The following is a 19892-nucleotide window of genomic DNA, read 5'->3' on the forward strand; positions in this document are numbered from 1 at the left end:
TAAACACACATCTGAACCATGAGTGACAACAATTTCAAATATTTGGACATTGAAGCGAGATTCAGTGCATCATGGGAGTAGAAACTGCAAGTGACAACACTCACACACAGACAGATACTTGACAGTGTGCATGCGTGCTAAAAGCTCGCTTACATGCCAGCCGTCGGCCTGTCACGACGCATCAGGGCGGACAAACTGCCTGTGCGGTCGTGCGGCCCGCAGGCGAGGAGGCGTGGGCCCTCTTTTGACAGACGTCGCCATGAGCCGCATCCTCAATGTGACGCAACACTCTTGTGGCCATGAAATGTGATGACTCAGCGTGCCTCGAGATCACACGCTGGCGGAAAGGGCCCAAACAGTCCAGTTAGGATGTCATCATATGAGATTAGCACATTGATAAACTATTTTGTGATCTGGAAAGTCCGACCGTAATCTTGACTGGATTTGGTCCAACATCATTTTTGACATCTGGTCTTCGGAACCCCAAAACACATCGTGTTGGAATTGCAAAGCGATGGGGTTCCACAATAGAATTGCGCTCCCATTCTGGTCATGCCGACGTGATCATTGTGATGATCTGGAAATGTGTGTTTGTTTTTGGTCTGAGATTCTGTGACGGGGGCATCTGGGCGAGGGAGGCCACACAAAAGAACAGACTATGGCGGCCCACCAGGATCTCATCGGAACTCCGAACACGCTACTCCGCCCAAAAAAGCTCTTTGGAGAGAAGACGGGAGGCGGAGAATTCCGAAGCTGACAGAAGGTTCAATAATGAGATTTTGTCCTTCGGGGGGGAGGTGAGGGGGGGCGAGGGGGGGAGTCAGGGGGGGTTGTCGGTAGCAGCAGAACTAATGAGTTCGTCGATAGTTTGAATTTCCCTCCCAATGACAGTCAGATTGATCATTTTTGGCGCTTTGGAGCCCAAATGTCGAGCAATAAAAGTGTTCACATTGGAATTCAAATTCAATCCATTTTCAGTGTTTGCACGCTACTTTCTTCTTTCAATCCATTTTAAGGCCAACTGAGAACCTCGAGTGGTAAAGTCATGAGAGAAAGTGGACAAGCTGATAACGGGACTCACTTTGATTTACTTTCACATTCAATGTGAATCCCAATCCAGTTTCTTAATGGCTTCAATTGAGCCACACGAAATTGGAGCAGAAAAAACAAAAAAGGCCACCATTTACACTGGCTCACAATCTGGGCCAATTTCTGAGAATTGAGTTACAGGTTGAGTATGGCCACATGTGAACACAAAGCGGACTGGACTCAACTGGATTTGCTTCCAGATTGCGTGCTCAAAACGATCCAGTTCACTTCACCTCATCGGGACTTCACAATTCATCATCGAAATGGACCTGAAACCGAACCTCCAAACATGCTTTTGCGCCCACTCATTTGCGGCTCCATTTTCAGAAGTGTGACCTTTGACCTGCATTGTCTCGCTTCCACGACGACGAAAAAAAGAAATCCGTCGGCATGTCGACTCGTGTCCACACGTCAATATTCGGAAATGTTCATCAGATACTTTCTTTTGTTGAAGCACCATCTGCGTGCGAAAGCCTCCATTGTGCCCGCGTGTCACCGTGGCAACAGTAGAATGCCACACGCGCGCACACACGCTCAGGATGGAAGATTTGCTGATTCAGACTTTTTTTTCCCTTCCCATGACAATACGCGCACTCTGTGCTGCTTTTCCACGAGAAACCTTCCATTGCCGAACGTGGAGGTTGCTCACACTTCGCATGCACGTCGGGTGGGGGGGTCTGGGACGGCCCACTCATTTGCGGCTTACGCGTCAATAGGATGAAAGTGAGAAATAGGTCAGGCGCAACATGACTCAGCACTTTTAGTCTTTATCAGCCCCTTTGCTCACATCCAACAGGCGTCGATGCTCACTTTCAATTGCGTCAATTAAAATATTTGACTCAACCAACCACAATTCTAAACTCGTTGTTACTCGTGTGTCAATTCAAAATGAGAAGATTAAGATGCTGTCCATGATGGACGGAGGAGGGAAAGTGGCATCATTAAATTCATAAATACACCATGAAATGTTGAATTCAATTTGTCATCAATTAATTGTTTCCTTCATTCATTAAATATGGAACAAACTAAATCAGATAAATAAAAAAAATGCAGCATTATAGAATTAAAATTGCCATTAATTAAATATTACATTTATGAATTAAATATGGAATTAATTAAATCAATGTGTCATTAATTCATTAAATTACCAATAATTATATGGCTGCTTTCCCTATATATATATATATATATATATATATATATATATATATTAATTAATGTGTGCTTAATGTGGGAGTTGTCAAAGGACACAGAGGACCTTGGTTTCTTTGGATGCGTGGAAGGGTCCGATTGTCTCAGGAGGTTTGACAGCAGATGCGTTGCGTGCATTTGTGTTACAGATATTGAAACATTGTAATTTGGGATTAGAAAAAAAAAAAGTCCGCTTCAGACCAAAATGGTGAATTCTTCGGCCTTTCTAGGTTTGGCTTCTTAAGACTTTTTTTGCGGGTCTCCTCATGATAGACGAGTCGGATCTGGGGCGGAATTTTCAAAGCATTTGAGGGTCTCTGGAAAGGAACAAAATGAGCTTCCATTAAACCAAGATGGCAATCTTCAGCTTCTCAAGACTTTGGCGGCTGATTTTCAAAAAATGAGCTGGCATTGGCAATTTTGAACCAAACCAAAATGGCTGCTTTCCCTTCCTTTTTCGGGCATGACTTTTTTTTTTTTGTGGCTCTGAGCAAATGTCAAGTTCAGGAAAAATGACTTTGGGGGAGGAATTTTCAAAAACTTCCAGTATGGGCTACTAAAGAAAAAAAAAGGTTGGAAATAAAAATGCTAGGCTGAGAAGCAGCTGCATCTATTTACACGCGTGTGCATCTGCTATCGCACAAGCCAGATGGAGTGTGAATGTGTTTGCACGTGCGTGTGCACGCACGAGATCTTCCGTCTCCTCCGAGACAGATGTGCCAGTCGAACACCAAAGCGTCATCTCAGCCCCTCTGACCTGCCACAAAAGGGGCGGGGGGCGGGAGGGGGGAGCAAAGTGACCAGCTGAGTGCTGCTAAGTGACCTTTGACCTCAGCCACACACACACACACACAGTTCTCATGAATGCCGTCATTTGCAACTTGTTGTGGTGGAACGTATGTGCATGCAAACACAAACGCGCACACACCCCAGAAAAGCTCAGGAAATATTCTTAGAGAGTGAAGTTGAACTGTTAAAAGGATAAAACGATTTGAAAACGGATCTTATTGAGAATCAGAATCAGAATGTCCTTTGTTGTCTTGATACTCAGTGTGCAAGGCCATTTTTTTAATTCGGGAGAAAAATATTTGGATATTTATTTTTGCCAAGACAAAAGTTTTATTCCAGAGATTCTTCCCCCCCCCCCCTCGACACATTTTATCAAGTTAAAAAAAAGGTGCATTATGTGACGAGAAAGTCGTATTACACCCCAAAAATAAACTTTTTGTCAAACGCAATAATTTGTCGAATAAAGAGTCACGTAATCAGGAAAAGAAACATTTTTCAGCTGAAAGGAAGAAAATGAAGATAAAAGAATCTTTGTGTGAATGAAATCGGTCGAAAAGAACAAATCTCAAATCGGTTAAAAAATCCCACCCTTCAAAAAAAACAAACAAACAAAAAAAAAACTTTTCTATATGATTTAAAAAAACGGAGATCGTGATCTGATTGGCTATCGCAACTGTCAATCAACTCTAAGAGCCCGTTAACTCACACAGCACAGATGCACGCAAGGTTGAGTCTGAAGGCGTACGAAGAAATCTGCCTGGTAACGCAAGCTAGCTAAATTCTAATTGGATATAAACTCACACCATATATATATATATAGATACACAAATAATGAAATGAATTTTTATCATAAATATGAACAGGATTTCAGCAGAGAAGGCCTTGACTGCCCAAAAGCATCATAACCTTAGTCTTAGACACTAACCTCACAACAACTGTCTCAAATTCTACTTACTGTCTCAAAACACACACACACATACGCACACCCGCACACACACACACACACACACTGCGATTCTGACGACAGTCTTTTCTTTCTTTGATCCTCCTTCTTTGCATGAGGTCACGTCTGCAGTTGGAGTATGCATGCAGACGTGCACGTGCGCGAGAGGACCAGGTGAGAATGCGACTCATTGTGCGTGAGTCAACATGAAATGAAAGGAAGCAAAGACGTCTCGCGCGGAGCCAGTCGCCACTCCGACAGGAAAACAAACACACGGAACGCAAAAGCACTCAAATCCAACCAAGACGAAAGATTTCAAATCAAGGAAAAAGAAATACGATTGTTTGTTTGTTGCACATATTTTCACACGCCTGTGTGTAGAGACACAATTTTACATTCACAAACTCACACTGTTGGCGTGCACACAAACACACTTTTTCCCACGGCACTGCAGTGATGCAAATTGAAAATTGGCTAACATTCAGTGGTGGGCGCTCAAGGCCTTCTCTGCCGGCGTAACAAGAAATCACGATATTATTCTTCACATTGATGTCATATTATATCCTAGTGTTGTATTTTCAGCTGAGAGTTTTTATCCAATCAGAATTCCGCAAGGTCCTGTTGCCAGGCAGATTTCACCATACCAGTCGCACGCGCCATTCGTCCGAGGCCTTCAGATACAATTGTGCGGGCGTCTCTTTTGTGTGAGTTTTGGGACTCAAACGGTCGATTGACAGTTGCGATAGCCAATCAGATGACGAGTTGGTTACAGTGAACCTTCCGCTGAAGGTGATGAACGCGTCTTGCGATTGGCTACTCAATCGTGAGGGGGCAAGGCTATGCGGAAACACCGCGCCCGGAAGTCGTCACTGGCGACCGTTCGAAAATGTAAAACATATTTTTGCTTTTTTAAACCACAAAGGATGAAGGAGGAAAAAGTGTGGATTTAATTGCAGATACACTTGCGAGGCCGTTTTCAAGACGGACCTTTCGAGAGAGGCGAGATCGTCTTTCTATATATTATTTGTCCAGCCGTGCTGTCATAAATGATGGTAATATGAGGGGGATTTATTCAAGTCGGACTAAGTTGGACTTGACTGAAGGCCGACGTGTGAAACGCACGGTCCGCCACGGCTAACATTAAGTGATGGTACCTTTCACACAGAAAAACAATGAACAAATAAAAACTTGGCCATCAGCGAAAAAGGGGCCATCCGCCCTCATTGCAGTTTTGGCCTCGTTTTCCCCGTCGGGGCTCGTCCCGCCTTTTGTCGCAAATTACAGACGTTGAGTTTTTACGAGATGAGTGATGTTCTTTTTCATTAGTGGGATGACGCCACCAAAGGGGCTGGCGGGCGAGCGGGTGAGCGGCTTCACGCAGCTGAGCAGGAAGACAGGATGGGGGGGGGGGGGGAACAAAAGACAAGCACCGTAACCTCGTTTGAACTCCCAAACGACTTTCAAACGCTTTCTTTGATGTTGCCTGCAAATTTGCACCTTTTTTTTCCCCATGACACTGCTCTGCGTGAAAGGTAGCGACACAGAATGGGAGGTGCAGTGGATCAATTTTTTTTTTTTTTTGCAGTTAGGTAGTAACTGAGGTAACAAAAGGGAGCTTGCGGACATCCTGACCTGGGTTGTAAAAATGTAACACCCAACACTCACTGCGTCTGTGTGAAAGGCACAAGATCAATCTTCATTTCTGTCATGCGCCAAATTTGTGAACGGGCGTTAGACTACCTCCAAAATATTTGTTGAAATCCAGGTGACTATTTTTACGCAACAGATGTGTCCAAAAATAAATAAATAAATAAAAGTGCACGAAAGGGGATTCTATTCAGTCTTTGATGCTACCTCCGAAGGCAGCGAATGTGCATTCTGTGTTCGTACCTTTCACGCACAACAGCAACAAGAGAGAGAAAGTGAACTGGTAGAGGGAAAGTGTTTTGAGGTGGTATGGTGTGTGCGTGTGTGAAAGGGGTTCGTGACATGCCAGGACCGGGGTGTGACACTCACTTTGTTCTGCGCGAAAGGCACAAGCAGAGCAACGTTGTGTGTGTGTGAAAGGGGATTCTCTGAAGTCATTTGTTAGCCGTTAGCATGCTCGAGTTAGCATTGGATTGACTTGAACGCATCCTTCCGTGGGTCGAGTGAGGTCAAAGTGTCATTGAGCTGAGCAAGTTGACGCGTCGTTGACGGTGGGATGAAAATCTTTTATTTTGTTGCATTTTCTTGGTTTTATTGCGGACGGCGATGACGGCAGTGCGGACACCTCGGAGCTTTTGGGAAACTTTTCTTTCTTTTTTTTTTAAGCAGTCACTAATGGAAACTGAAATGACAAACAACCTTTGGGCGACAGCAGACGCACGCACGCACACACACACACACACACACACCCCGTGCACATCCCATATGTGATGATGATGTTGACAAATGAGCACGTTTAGCTCATTCAGGCTTCGCTGATGATGTGATTTATGACAGGAGGCGGCCATCTTGTGCGGCCTCCTCCAAATGACCTTCAACATTTGGCCCCGCGCGTTCTCCTTCCTCCTCCACTTTGTCTTCATCCTCGTCTTCCTTTCAAAATACATTTTATTTCGATGCCGTTTCTGCATTCAAAATTGCCCCGATGCTCAAAATGTCAGCTTCTCGTCCAAAAATACAAAATAAAATAAAAAATCTCAGACCGCGTCATCGGAGTCGCGCTCGTCAGCATCCGTTGCGCGCTTGGAAACAACAAGCGAGCAGAACGGGAGCTTCGAGCTTTTGTTGACGGAGCGCAAATCAATTTGTCTTCATTGTGCAGCGACAACGAAGACAAAGCGCTCACGTGGAGGTGCGGCGGCGCCTCAGGTTGGGTCAACCTCCAACCCGAGCGCCCCCCCAACTCCCCAAGCCCCCCCGCCCGCAGACATCCCGACTTCACCGATCGCATTTCTGTCTTCCCATTGGACGGCTCGTTCGGCGCATCTCGCTGCCCTCAGGCCGGAAGCGCCCGACGTGGCGGCAGACGGCGTGGGCGTCGCGTATGAGCCAAACGCTCCGTCTATTTTTACATCTCATTTGTCCCCCCCCACCCCCATGTATTTGTTTGTCCGTCCGTCCGTCCGTGTCCGCATCGGCGCCGCGCCGGCCGTTGGCATCGAGGTCGACGAGGGCGTTGGCGTGGGAGGACCGGGCGGCACAAAACGCAAAATGGCGCCAAGACAACGCAAACGGCCCCGGGAATTCATCCAAATATGGCAACAAAATAAAGACAAATTCTCCCACCTCACCCGCGGCGGTCCTGATGTTGGAGACACCCTCCCTCGTTTTCATTGCTTTCAGTTTGCCTGAAATGTTGCGCAAAATGACTTCATCGCTTCTGTGCTTATTAACGTCCCATCGAGATTTCGGTCACGCTTCCGCTGCATGTGCCACATGCTGATCCGTTCCACTAATTGACAAAATCAATTTGGGTGGCTCGATGGTGAAGTGCTGCATCCGCCAGTGAAAATACCACCGTTCGCCGTCTTTGCGTCACGAGGGACAAATTGTGAAATTGGGGTGAAAACTTGGCAAGAGCGTGCAGCCTCTCACTTTGTTCCAACGCCCTCGCTCCACCCCTGACTGTCGCAGTAACAAAGAGAGAACCGCCGCTAATTTGTTCAAATAATGAAAAAGGAATTGTAAAATGTGCTTTCTGTTGAATGTGATCTAATTGAATTAGCCATCGGTGGCATTGGAGTGAAAACTTGCTGCTGAGTCACTTGCTTTGTTGCAACACCCTCGCTGGTCATGATAACGAAAAGACAGAAATGGTGAAATAAATTCTTGTTGAGTGTGACGTCGCTGAGTTTCTCATCTGTGGATGAAAACACATTTAAACGCTTTGGAACGAACGAAGGGTTGCCTCCACCGCGAAAAACATTTTTTTTTTTATGGATGTTAGCTTTATTCTAATTGAGATATTGTCGAATTAGCCACTGGTTGACTTGTATTGAAAACTTGTTAAACTGCCGATTAGTCTTTTGCTTCACTGTCACGCCCCGATTGTCATGGCAACAAAAAGACCAACAAATTGTTACTTCCAATATTTCCTGACGGGTTAGGAATTGAAGCGCAATATTTTAGTGGCACATAATCGAGGGCACTGCCAATATTTTGCCGCGCAAAAACAAGAAGAATCATTCCCGAGAATGGAAACGAGGTGTAAAGAAATCAGGCCAACCTTGTGGAAAATGAAGACGCGTTCGAGTGCATGTCGGCGGCGTGAGAATGAGATTTCCCGACATCTGCAGAGTTCGCTCGCAAACCATCTGCCGGATATCACGAGGGGGGGGGGTATAAAAGCAGCAAAGGTTTTAGAATTCCCAGTTTACTAGAATGCAGCACCGTGGTGCATTTTCGAAAAAGGTCTTCCATCAAGCTTCTGGTTGGCTTTAAAGGTGCTTTGCGAGCACTCAACATGTTTTGAAATAAAACATTTTAGAATTCCCATTCCATTAAATGCCACACAATTGCCTTTTTATCCAGAAATGACTTTTTCACTTTCACTAAGTTGGCTTTTCAAATTCCAAGTTTCCTTGAACACAACCCGACGGTGTCATTTCTAAAAAAAAAAAGGCTTTTGCTCGACTCCGCAGCTCTCTTTATGACCGTGACAACCTTAAAAGTGTTGCAAAATCTTTCAAACGTTTCTCAGTTCCAAGTTCTTATGAAAGCAGCACAGCTACTCCATCTCCCAAGACAACTTTTGGCTTTTAACGTTTTAGCATGCACTTGAAATGAGTACGTCTTTCGTTCCTACGTCCGAATTCCCAGTTTTCACCTTTGCCAATTTTAGGATTTTCATTGGCCCAAATAGATTTTTTTTAAACAGCGCCACCTGCTGCTCGGTTTACAATTGACGGCCTGAACAACTGGCCTTCTATTTGACACTGGAATGAAAAATAATTGTTATTTTGTATTTTAAATGTGGCATTGACCGTACGCCACACAGGACAAGGCGTACGACAGAATAGACACGCGCACGCGCATACACAGACAGTCGCAGGTGGGCTGCAGTCATCTCGGTCCGCCCTGGAATTGAATTGTCTCTCCCACCTGCGCCACACCAACACATCTGACGACTCGTAATTACAGGGCTGGATCTGAAGGCAGCAGGGAGTTTGGAAAGATAAAAAGAAAAAAACCGTCGCCCATTGTCAGCGGAATCAAGATAGATCATTTCAGATTCAGATTTCCTTTTCCACAACACATTAAAGTGTTACAAAACACTTGACCATTTACTCAAAAATGGAAAAACCAAATCCCAAATGTCATCATTTGTGAGAAAATAAATGAGTATCCTTTCAAAACAATAAGTTTGCTTTGCATGCTTGGAAAATATTTATTCATAAAGTTGAATGTGCCATAAAGTATCAGTTATCGACCAGTTCAACCGGTTACACTCCGGCGGGGGAATAAAAGTACGTCCTGTTTGCTGGACGCGAGCTCTTATTTTTTGGAAGAACACGTGACAAGCCACATGTGAGATCACGTGACATCATGAAACATGTCGTGACGTGACGTCATCCATGTGACAAACTGAAATACGACGTGTGGCGTACGTCAACATGTGACATCATCACGATGCCACATCAAGTCACCAGCACCCCCGGTGGCTGCTTTCCAAAATACACGTCCTATAAATAAAAAAAAAAAAAAAAAAAAAAAAAACTTGCCATCTTTGAAGGTGCCCAGAAAAGTCTTTGCCCACCATTTTTTTTTTGCCAAAGTAAAATCTAAGTATTATTTTACGAACCATAATTTTGTTAATTTAAAGAACGGCACGTTCCAGCATAAGCTAGCATGATGCTAGCAAACGTGCTAATAAGGAAATGAGAACTAAATTGAATGTTTGCCGTGCAAACACGAGTTTAAGGAGCACTCGCGGCTTAGCACTTTTTACATTCGAAAAAAACTTTGCTCGTCTGCTTTCGTTCTTAAGCATTGGCAGCGTTTTCTTGAGCATTTGTTTGCATCGTGAAGCTTCTCCAGGCGTCATCACGGAGACGTTACATCATATTTGTCCCGAATGGGACATGTGGCGCCACAACGGCAGACGTTTGTCCATTGAAGTCGGCGTCCGCCATCTTGGGTCTCGGCTCGCCATGGCTCCGTCCCTTCACGTGCGACATCGGAGGAGAAAACAACAAGCCGCCGCTAGAAGCCATCATCGTACTCGTCACAGCCGTAATCTGCCGGGGGAAGAAAAAAAAAACAACCTAAAAACTAAACAAAAACAACAAATCAAAATGGCTGCTGCAAAGCTTTTGGGATCTTAGGATTTTCTAGGTTTAAGAGGATCCAATCAATCTCGAACATGTACAAATCATTTAATACTTTGCATTTATGTTCCTTGGTTTCACAACATTGGACAAGGTGTAAGGTCAAAGGTCAAGGTCACAACCTCAGTTTGGTCAAACCAAAAAACGGCTTTCTAGACAATTCTCATCAGATTTCTTCAAAGTGATTCTCCAAAAACATGATTGGGTTTGGGTGACGATTGCCTTTGAGCTCCAGGAGGTCATCTGAGGTCAAAGGTCACAATTTCTTGCAATGTGATTTGGGAAAACACGCGCACACATTAAAGATCCTGAAGACGTTCCCAAAATGTAACGCCGTTGGCGCTATTAGCGCTTATAATATTTTTTTTTTCAGCACACGAGCTCAAGTTTACCAAGAATTTCACCAAATCATATTAAGTCATCTCCCAAAGTAAAAGGCCATGACAAGCGCTTCCCAGATGTCTCACTGTTCTCAACATATGCTAAAATAATGCCACAATTAGCAAAATGTGTGAAAGCAGACGGGAAAAAAAATTGAAAAAAAAATTTAATAATTACCAAATCGATTGCACTCGAGTCAGACCACAAATGATTTCTTTCAAACTCATTTTTTGTCAAGTGACGACTGCAAAAATGGCTCATTTTTGCTTGGAAATGTCACCACACTTTAATCCAATCACCAGTAAAAAATAAAAAAAAGAAAACTTGTTGACTGTGCGGATCATCTGCCTCATGAGCATTTTATGGGTCAAACGTTGAAGGTCAGTTTAATGTCAAAGCCTTTTTCATGAAAAGCGCTAATTGTGGAGCCAAACTGACCGGCGGCGCTCATTAAAAGACGCCGGCCGGGAGTTTCGGCTCATTTAAAAAAAAAAAATGAGCCCGTAACGAGTGAGTTTGCGTCGCTAAGTGACATGCCGGCGACCTCTCGCTGACCTTGACTGCCCATCAGGTCCATGGCGCTCACGCAGGTTTCCTCTTCCTCGTCCTCGTCTTCGTCGCCCGCCGCGTCGTCGTATGCCACCGGGCCGCTCTCCACTAGGACGGCAACGGGGGCTGCGGGGGGGGGCTGAGCACACGAGGAAATATTGCGGGATCTAGTTTGAATATTTCACAAGATATCGACAACGCCCCAGTGGCAAAACGCAAACACGGGCGGGGGGTGTTTGTGTTGGCCGCTTGAAATTTGGGAGACATATATACCATGAGGAGACCCACCCAAAAAAAAAAATAAATAAATAAATCGGCAACGACCAAAAAGACGCATGAGGTCTGCAATGTGGTTTTAGGCTTCCATTATCCAGGCTCCTTTGGATGTTTTCCAAAATCAAAAAACACCCAAAGCAAGTCAGACGTGGCAACATGAAATTTGGTGGACGTTCCTGAGTGGACATAACGCGAAAGGTCACAGGATGTGCATTCCGACGGGAGTTTAATCGTTGCGCTGGAAAGCGCCGCCTTCAAACGACGCTCGTCTTCTCCTTTCCTTCCAACTGCAGAGAATTCTTCATTTGCGCAATGCAGCCCACCCGCCGTTGAAACGCGGCATTGCGATTAACGTTGCCTTTGCGATCCGCCCATTTCTTGTGCTATCTGGGGGCGGGCGGCCAGTTTGTCGCTTCCGTCCGGCCACGGAAAATGACATCACGGTCACGGAAGCGGTCGGCTGACCTGTTTTCGGATGCCAAGCCATGACAAGATGGCGAAAGACGGGCGCACACAATATTCGTTTCCACGAGTATATTCTCGCAAGACATTTTTGGCTCGACTTCCCCTTTGAACAAATGTTCGCATGTGAACACTGCTCAGTAGGCCGTGCGCACCCTGCAGAGGATTTTAAATTAAGATTGCGCCAATCCAAATGAAAAAACACCAACAACAACAAAAAAAAATGCAATAATTTCTTCACCTGTGCCAGTATGAGGAATTCCACGCTCAAGACCACAGAGGCTGTTTGATGGGATTTTGGTGCAAAAAGTGAGCGAGTGGCCAGCGTGCGCTCATCTCATCTCATCTGCAAGATTACATAAAAGGGCAGCGGCCGCGGCCAATCACAACGGATGATTGCTTCCTATTCCCGGGGGGGGGGGGTACGGTTGCCAAGTAACAAGGCTTGTTGACCCCAGCACTCGTGCGAACCTCGTTCTCCTGGCACGTGATTAAGCAAGAGAAATTTGAAAGAGGACAATGCAGGAAGTAAGCAAGAGCGCCGAACGAAGGAGACCGACAAGAGATTGCACGTGGTCATCCACGCCACGCACGACAGACGCCATCTTGTCCAAAATAGGAATCTTGTGTGCAGGACAGGAAATTGGAATTAAAGTGTGTACATGGAAACTCGCGTGTCCACACACACACGCCTGCAACACGTCAACTTAATTCATAGAGCACTAAAAAAGAAACAAGAAAAAAACAGACTTTGCACAATAATAAGTCGTACGAGTAAGTAGAATGATAGACGAACACACACACACACAGACCCACGTGCACACGGACAGAAGCGCGCACGTAACCGCATGTAGACATGCATGACAAACACACGAACAGATGGAGGACAGGAAACGCACACACGTGTGTGTGTGTGTGTAATGAGTGAGCCGCGAACATCAGAATAGCTGAGGGTTAAAAAAAAAAAAGAAAAAGTGCTGCTGTGGACATTTTTGGCTTGAAGGGATTTTGATTTGAAAGCAGAAAGAAGGTGCGGATGGAGAAGGGGGGGGCACAACGAGGGGATCATTGGGGGGGTTTGTTGAAGGGCAAACAAAGAAAGTGGAGTGAGACACGTTCATGAAGCCAACCGCGGCGCTCTCATGTGAAAACCTCGCTGAAAAAATATCGAAAGACCCCCCCCTCTCGTTGTCATGGTAACAAAAGCTGTACACACTGAGACAGAACCAAATGATGCAAGCGGATGTTACAGTGTCAAAGGTCAGAATCTCGAATCTCGTTGCACACTTGAGTACAATGACAATAAAGGGATTTCCGATTCCGATTCCGAATGTCACATGGTCGTTTTGTTTTTTTTATTTTTTTTTTTTTATAAATAACATTGTGCATGTACAACGATGACCATAATAAAGGAAGAAGATCATCTGACCTGCTGCACGGCCATCTTCTTGTTGGGCTGCCCAGTCACAAACGGCTGCAACCTGACAACAAGCAAACAAAAAAAGCATCGCTTTTATATCTGAAATTTGAGCTCGGAAGCACGATTTGGGATTTGCGAGACATTTGAAAATACGGAAGCCAAATGCAAGTTTTTGTCGTTTGATGGATTTCGCAGCGATAAGCCTTGGGGGAGGTCCGCAACACTCAAATGAATTCACCAGGACCTGACTTTCCTTTGTTTTGTTTTTGAAATCACTATTTTCCTACGAACAGATGTCATCTTCATTTGAGCCGCCAACAAAACATCTGCCGGCTTTCTTCGCAGCGGAAAAACCAACAGAGACTCCCGCCTCAAAACAAACCCTGTCAACAATTCTTTTTGTTCTTTTCTCCTTCTGTAAAAAAAATAAAATAAAATACGAGAGAGTAAAGAGAGAACAACACTGGAGGGCAATTAGTGGCGATTTGCGGATGGAGGGAACGAGGCGGGGATGTTTGGCAAGTGCACATGTGGCAAAAAACGCATCCGACTCGTGACGCCAACCGTCTCGGGACTCGGACGAGCAGAAAACGCAATCCAGATTGGAAACTTTTGTCGTTTTGACAGCAGAGAAGCGAGACGCCTCTCAAGATGATTTTCCCATCACATCCGAGAACAAAACACTTTCTCGCCCTTCCGCGAAGATCCCACTTCTGACACGACCTTTCTCAAATCTGACATGGATTTCGCTCGCACGCACGCACACACACAACGCCTCCCTCAGCAACGAGGCACAATGGCCGCACTGTCAGCACATCCTCATCGTCGCGCATTCAATAACAAGCTCAAAGGCCGCCATTTTTTTTTTTTGCGCCCACCAACCTTTTCCCCAGGGAGCTGAGCGGCGTGCTGAGGTTGAGCGGCCCCCGGCCCGGCCTTTGGTAGCGTCCGCTCGGCCTGGCTGCGGCGGCGGCGGCTCCTCCCGCTCGGGGGGACTGGGCCTTGTGGGCGGGGCTGACGGCCGGCTTGATGTTGAGGTCCTTGAGCACGTCGTAGTTGATCTTGGCGGAGATCTTCTTCTGCTCCAGCATCTTCTCGATGGCCTCGTCGGCCGTGTCAGCTCGGATGGCCGCCCGCCGCTTGGGCGCCGCTCGCTGTTTGGCAAATGACAAACGACGCTGCGGTCAAGGAGCCACGGCGATCCGAAACTCACGCCGACTCTCGGCACATTCGGGCTTTATCAACGCTCGCATTTTTCTCCAGCACTTAACGAACGGCCTTGTGCTTGGAAAACAATTTCAGCTTTGTTCATTTTTGGACGCTCACTTCAGAAGCTAGGAACGAAAGCTAATATTAGCAGCTAACGTTACAGGCGATGTTGACGCTAACCTTGGAAGCCAACGTCAGAAGCTAGAGACAACATTGGAAGCCAACTCAAGAAAGAAAATTTGAAGTTAGCTTTGGCATTGAGGCTAATATTCGAGCTAAGGTTGCAAACAAAAAGGTTAGCTTCTAACACGAGTAGCCGACAGTACGAGTGATATCCAAATAACGATATTTTTTAGAGTAGCTTCGACCGGTACACAAGTTCGCAAACGCACGGCACGCCGATGACACGAAGCGGTCCAAAATGGCCGCATGTTTTGATATTTCATCGATTTAAACTTTGCACTTTTGTTCCTTCGACACAAATAGTGGAAAATACATTTTGACATTTGTTCTCTTCTCTTAAGGGGAATGTTGGACTCAAACAAAGTTCGATTGTATTGTGCCGTTGCAGCTAGCGTCCCAAGCTATCAGCGGTCTTTCATTTTCGACATTTGATTCCAATGTCGAAGCAAATGTGCCGCCAACGAATCCCTTAAACTAACTCGGGACGGTGCACGCGTTGGATTTTTGAGAAATCAAACATCTCTCTTTTTTTTTTTTTTAAACTTCACGTCCAACGGCAGCGCAACGAGGCCTCGCGTTTGTAGCATAGCGTTAGCATCCCGAGCTAAAGTCCCGTTGATTATCGTGGCAAAGAAAGACAAAGAGTTGCTACCTTCCTCTTTTCCTTGTAGATGCCCAACTCCTTCTCCTTGGCAATTTTGGCCTCCTTTTCTGCAATCCAATAATCAGTTGGCGCACCGACAACAAAAATAAAAACGTTGTTGTGTCACCATAATGAAAAACCTTTCTGCTCTTTGAGGTAGTCCGAGTTCTCGGCCATCCAGAGAGCCGTCTTGACCTTGACCTCATTTTCACTCAGCAGGTACTGCAAACCAAAATCATCCATTTTTTTTAAAAAATTGATTTATTTTTTTGCTTTTTCAGCTCTCACGCTCACAAATCAGCACTTTGTCATATCGCAAATTAAAGTTATTTGAGAGGGATTTTTAGTTCTCTAACTTTGGTGTCAATCTATCCTCATATGATAAAGTTATTATCCTCATTTTTTTGGTAATATGAAGACCAGCAAACCTCCCTGGTAACAAAGTCAAAAATCACATTGCAAACAAACCACATCGAGTCACACCTCAAATTAAAGGTCTCGGCGAAGCCTTGAAGGAAATGTAGCTATGTGGTCGACAGAGCCTCATTGGATGAGACAATCGCCTAAAAATGTGCCAATGTGGCCCAAGGACACGAGTACCAAAGTAAAAAAAAAATTAAATCAAACCATGTTGAGTCACTCCTGAAATTAACGGTCTCAATGATAGATTTCTGGATCTGTTACTCTGCTGTCAATATCAACTTTTTTTTTTTTTTTTAAGTGTAAAGCGAACTAAACTGGCGCAAGTTCTCTAGTCGCAAGGCTGAAAATGACCAAAAAAAAACCGCATCAAGTCGCATCTCAAATGAAAGGGCTTGATGAGTCCATTTCAGATATGGAACGAGATAAGTCATTAAATGCTGACACAAAAATCACTTTGAGTCGCATCTCAAATGAAAGGTCTGGAGGCGGCCTTTCCAAATATGCAACGGCATCGCCAATATGTCATCATATCGTGAGGTCATGTCACAAAAAAAATAAATAAATAAATAAAAATCACGTACCAGTTCGATCTCGCTATCATCGATGCCGCTCAGGTCCAGCTCGCCACCTTCAGCGGAAGTTTCTGTCACGTAAACAAACAAAAGTAGCAAAGACGTGTGTGCCATGTGTAACATCGTGACGCAGAAGCTTTGCGGTCTAAAAAAAAAAAAAGGACGGAGAACTCGGGGGGGAAGCCGCTCGCTATCGGCTACCTCGCTGAAAAGACTTGAGGGAGGTCACAGGCTCATTTTCATCGCAACCAAAAAAAAAAAAGCTCAAGAGCAGAAATATGATAAAGATTAAACGGAAAAGCAAACCGAGGTCAGCTCATCGGTTTGTCATTCTTCATTTCTTTTTTCTACCCCCCAAAAAATCAATCAAATAATCTCTTCTTTTTCATTCTTCCCTTTGCATATTTCAGTTCCACGCTCAATTTGTTTTGCAGTTTTCTCCTTTTTATGTTCTGCTTGCTCACTTCTCTTCCAAAAGTGCTTCAACATCAACCTTCAAATTCTCTTTGATTGTCATCACTTAACAACCTCGCCATCTTTTCTCCTCTTCCTCTTTTTTGTCGGCTTGGCTTCCGTCACCTTTTTGGGAGCTTATCATACGTCCGGCAAGTCGCTGACCAGGCAAAAAAAAAAAAAAAAAAAAAGATCTGGCATCTTTAGCATTTTCTTTCATGTTTTCTTATGTTGGTGTGGACAATTTTTCGTTCTTCGTTCTTTTTTTTTTTTTCCTTGGAAAGATCAAATAACCATAGCAGATAATAGTGCTGACTTTCCCGCAAGGCTATCTGATACATATTTAATCAGATAAATTGTCCAAGGGGGCAAGAATTCTCTAGATTATAGCCAAGTAAAAGTCTAGTCAAAGTGCTCATGGGGTCAAACGTTGAGATGGATTTTTTCTTTTTTCTTTTTTTCTGTCCTCAGTCCTGACTTGTCTTCTTCTCATGAGTGGCTAAAACTAAGAAGGAAAACAAACAAATAAAAAAAGCAGGTGTTGGAGTGTGAAACCTTCCCTCCTCATGTGTGCCAGAAACCAACCAACCCCGCCCCCCCCCCCCCCTCCCTCACAGAAACACGCATCCAGCCGGGCAATAAATAAGAGTGGCAGATTCTCACTGACATGCGCGGTTTGGGGCCAGCCCATTAAAATGCGACCCGCTCGACCTACGCCGAGTCAACGCCCACTCAACCACCTGCTCCCCTCTCCTACCAACTCAACCCCCCCCTCTCCCCTCCCCCATGTGAACTGGAAGGGAGGAGAGAATCCTCTTTTCCATCACCCGGGGGCCCGATAAAATACGCACGCTTGTTTTTGCAGCCAGCGAAGAGTCGAAATCTCTCGTTGCGATATTGCGATCATGCTAATCGCGCTAGCGGCTAACTGCTAACCGTCTCCATGGAGACGCATGTTGTTGTCACGGGTCGGGAATCGACATTATGATTCACAGCCCAAAATTGACTTGCTCGGGTCTTTTGGTCTTTGCTGGAAAATTCAGCCATTGTGACATTTGCCCACCCAAAAAAAAAAGAAAAAACATTTTTTTTTCTTTCCTTTTCGGCTGCCATTTTAGGAATCATCAACCTCATAACTCAGCATGACCAAACATCTTATGAATTCAGCACCAAAAGCCGGTCTGACTTTAGCTTCGGGATATTTAGTGGCCTGTCTGTCATGAATAGACCCACAAAAAAAAAAATAAAACGCCTCAAGAAGCAACACAAGACAAGGAGGCGGCCATTTTCATTTGAAGTGGCCATTTTAGTGTCATTTACAATTTACGTTTTGAAAACGCCATCAAGCTAAAACTAGTAGGAATGGATGTGATAGAAAACGTTCACCATCTTGCGGATTTGCAAGACAAGACATCAGCTTTCGGTGTTTTGGTGCGCCCGGGTGAGCGCGTCAGCCGGCTGTCCCGTCAGCGCGACGGATGATCAGCGTCCACGAATGAATGATGAGTCATTATTAATTCACGGGGAGCATGAACACAAGCGGCAAATATTCACCAAACGGGCGCTCCCATTTTAAGTGCAATTCGACGCAACACGGAAGTCGGCCCGCTGAACCGACTCCACTTCCGACCACTTCTCCGCATCGAGTCAAATCGAATCGGGAATCGGGATGAAGCCGCGTCATTCACCGGCCATCGGCGTTTGTCAAGCCTCATCTCGTCGGCGCTTGTTGGAAATCATCATTCCCCAATCTTGAACGACCACCAAGAGATCTTCTTCACTTCTTCGTGAGGAAGCAAACTATTCACGACTTCACACCCGTCGCATCGTTTCGCTTCTGTCCCAGGATTCGACTTTTTATCCAATTACAATTCAGCTGTCTTGCGTTGCCGGGCGGATTTCAAAGTGCGCCTTCAAACACACGCGCCGCTGTCTGGGCTGCGCGAGTGAACGGCCACTTGCAGTTGATAGACCGTTGCGATAACCAATCCGATGACGAATTGGCGATAGAAAGGCCTTCTCGCAGGCCTCACGTTGAAGGCGCCAACGCGTCTTGTGATCGGATACGCACTCGTTGGCGGGCAACGCGATGCGGAATCAACAAATCCACACCAGACAGTCTTAAAATCAAAAATATATTCTTGCTTTTTTTTTTTAAAAGGAGGGAAAAGTGTGGATTTAATTGCAGATCCACTTGCGAAGCCATTTTCAAGAGACGCGTGGTCCAACACTCAGTCGTGCGGAAGTGGGCGTCGGTATATTATTTCTCCAGCCGTGGCGTCATAAATGACGGCATTACGAGGGACGACGTCGGACTTGAGGGCCCGCCACTGCTTCAAACATTCGCAACGACAAGAAAGGAGGACGGCTTCGTGACTTTGAATGACACGCACATCCTCACACACACAATGTACACACACGCAGTCACTCACGTATGCAACAATGCGTGAGCGTGCACACACACACACACACACACCCCGTCCTTACTCAGTCACGCACGCACTCCCAAAATTGCACTCCCTCACACACACACGCAGTCACGCACGCACACATGCTCGTAACATGCACTCAAAAATACACACGGCAACTTTGCGCACAAAATGTCGTTCATGTCATCTGCAGCTGTGATGAGTCACACTCATTCATCATCGCTCACCGACTCCAAAGAGGGTGCGCGGGGGTCCGCTGGGAGGAAAAGGGAGGCCATTCGGGAGGCATTACAGGTTCATTAGAGGCCGTTTACGGCAGCGCTGGCATCGCGAGTCGATAATGAGGCGCGTGACCGACAGGGAATCAAACCTGCGGCTTCACGCACTCGTCGTTGCGAGCCGGCAACACTTCGGTCGCGTCGTTCGCTTAGTGAGCAAACGGAACATGTTCGCGCCATTCAAGATGCTAAACTATTTCAAAACGCTAACACTTTTATGGATGCTACGCTAACACATTTTTCAGATGCCGAGGCGGGTCTGACCCGTTTTTGGGGCGAGGGTTGCGA

The 19892-nt window shown here is 45.6% G+C and overlaps 1 protein-coding gene across 2 annotated transcripts in view; it reads right to left on the reverse strand.

Moving 5' to 3' along the window:
- Positions 1–9388: 9388 nt before the first annotated feature.
- brf1a (BRF1 general transcription factor IIIB subunit a) overlaps positions 9389–19892 on the reverse strand; it is a 29485-nt gene continuing 18981 nt past the window's right edge. For both annotated transcript variants that reach the window (XM_088309054.1, XM_088309046.1), the window contains 7 exons: positions 16454–16515; positions 15590–15671; positions 15459–15517; positions 14297–14568; positions 13424–13475; positions 11263–11395; positions 9389–10236 (listed from right to left, as the gene is read on the reverse strand). In XM_088309054.1, coding sequence (XP_088165180.1) covers positions 10202–10236; positions 11263–11395; positions 13424–13475; positions 14297–14568; positions 15459–15517; positions 15590–15671; positions 16454–16515 — 695 coding nt within the window. In that variant the 3' untranslated portion in view covers positions 9389–10201. The remainder of the gene's footprint in view (positions 10237–11262; positions 11396–13423; positions 13476–14296; positions 14569–15458; positions 15518–15589; positions 15672–16453; positions 16516–19892) is intronic.

This window comes from Idiotropiscis lumnitzeri, chromosome 1 (assembly GCF_059441095.1).
Source record: "Idiotropiscis lumnitzeri isolate Australia: NSW breed Sydney's pygmy pipehorse chromosome 1, RoL_Ilum_1.0, whole genome shotgun sequence".
In the NCBI taxonomy this organism is placed as follows: domain Eukaryota; kingdom Metazoa; phylum Chordata; class Actinopteri; order Syngnathiformes; family Syngnathidae; genus Idiotropiscis; species Idiotropiscis lumnitzeri.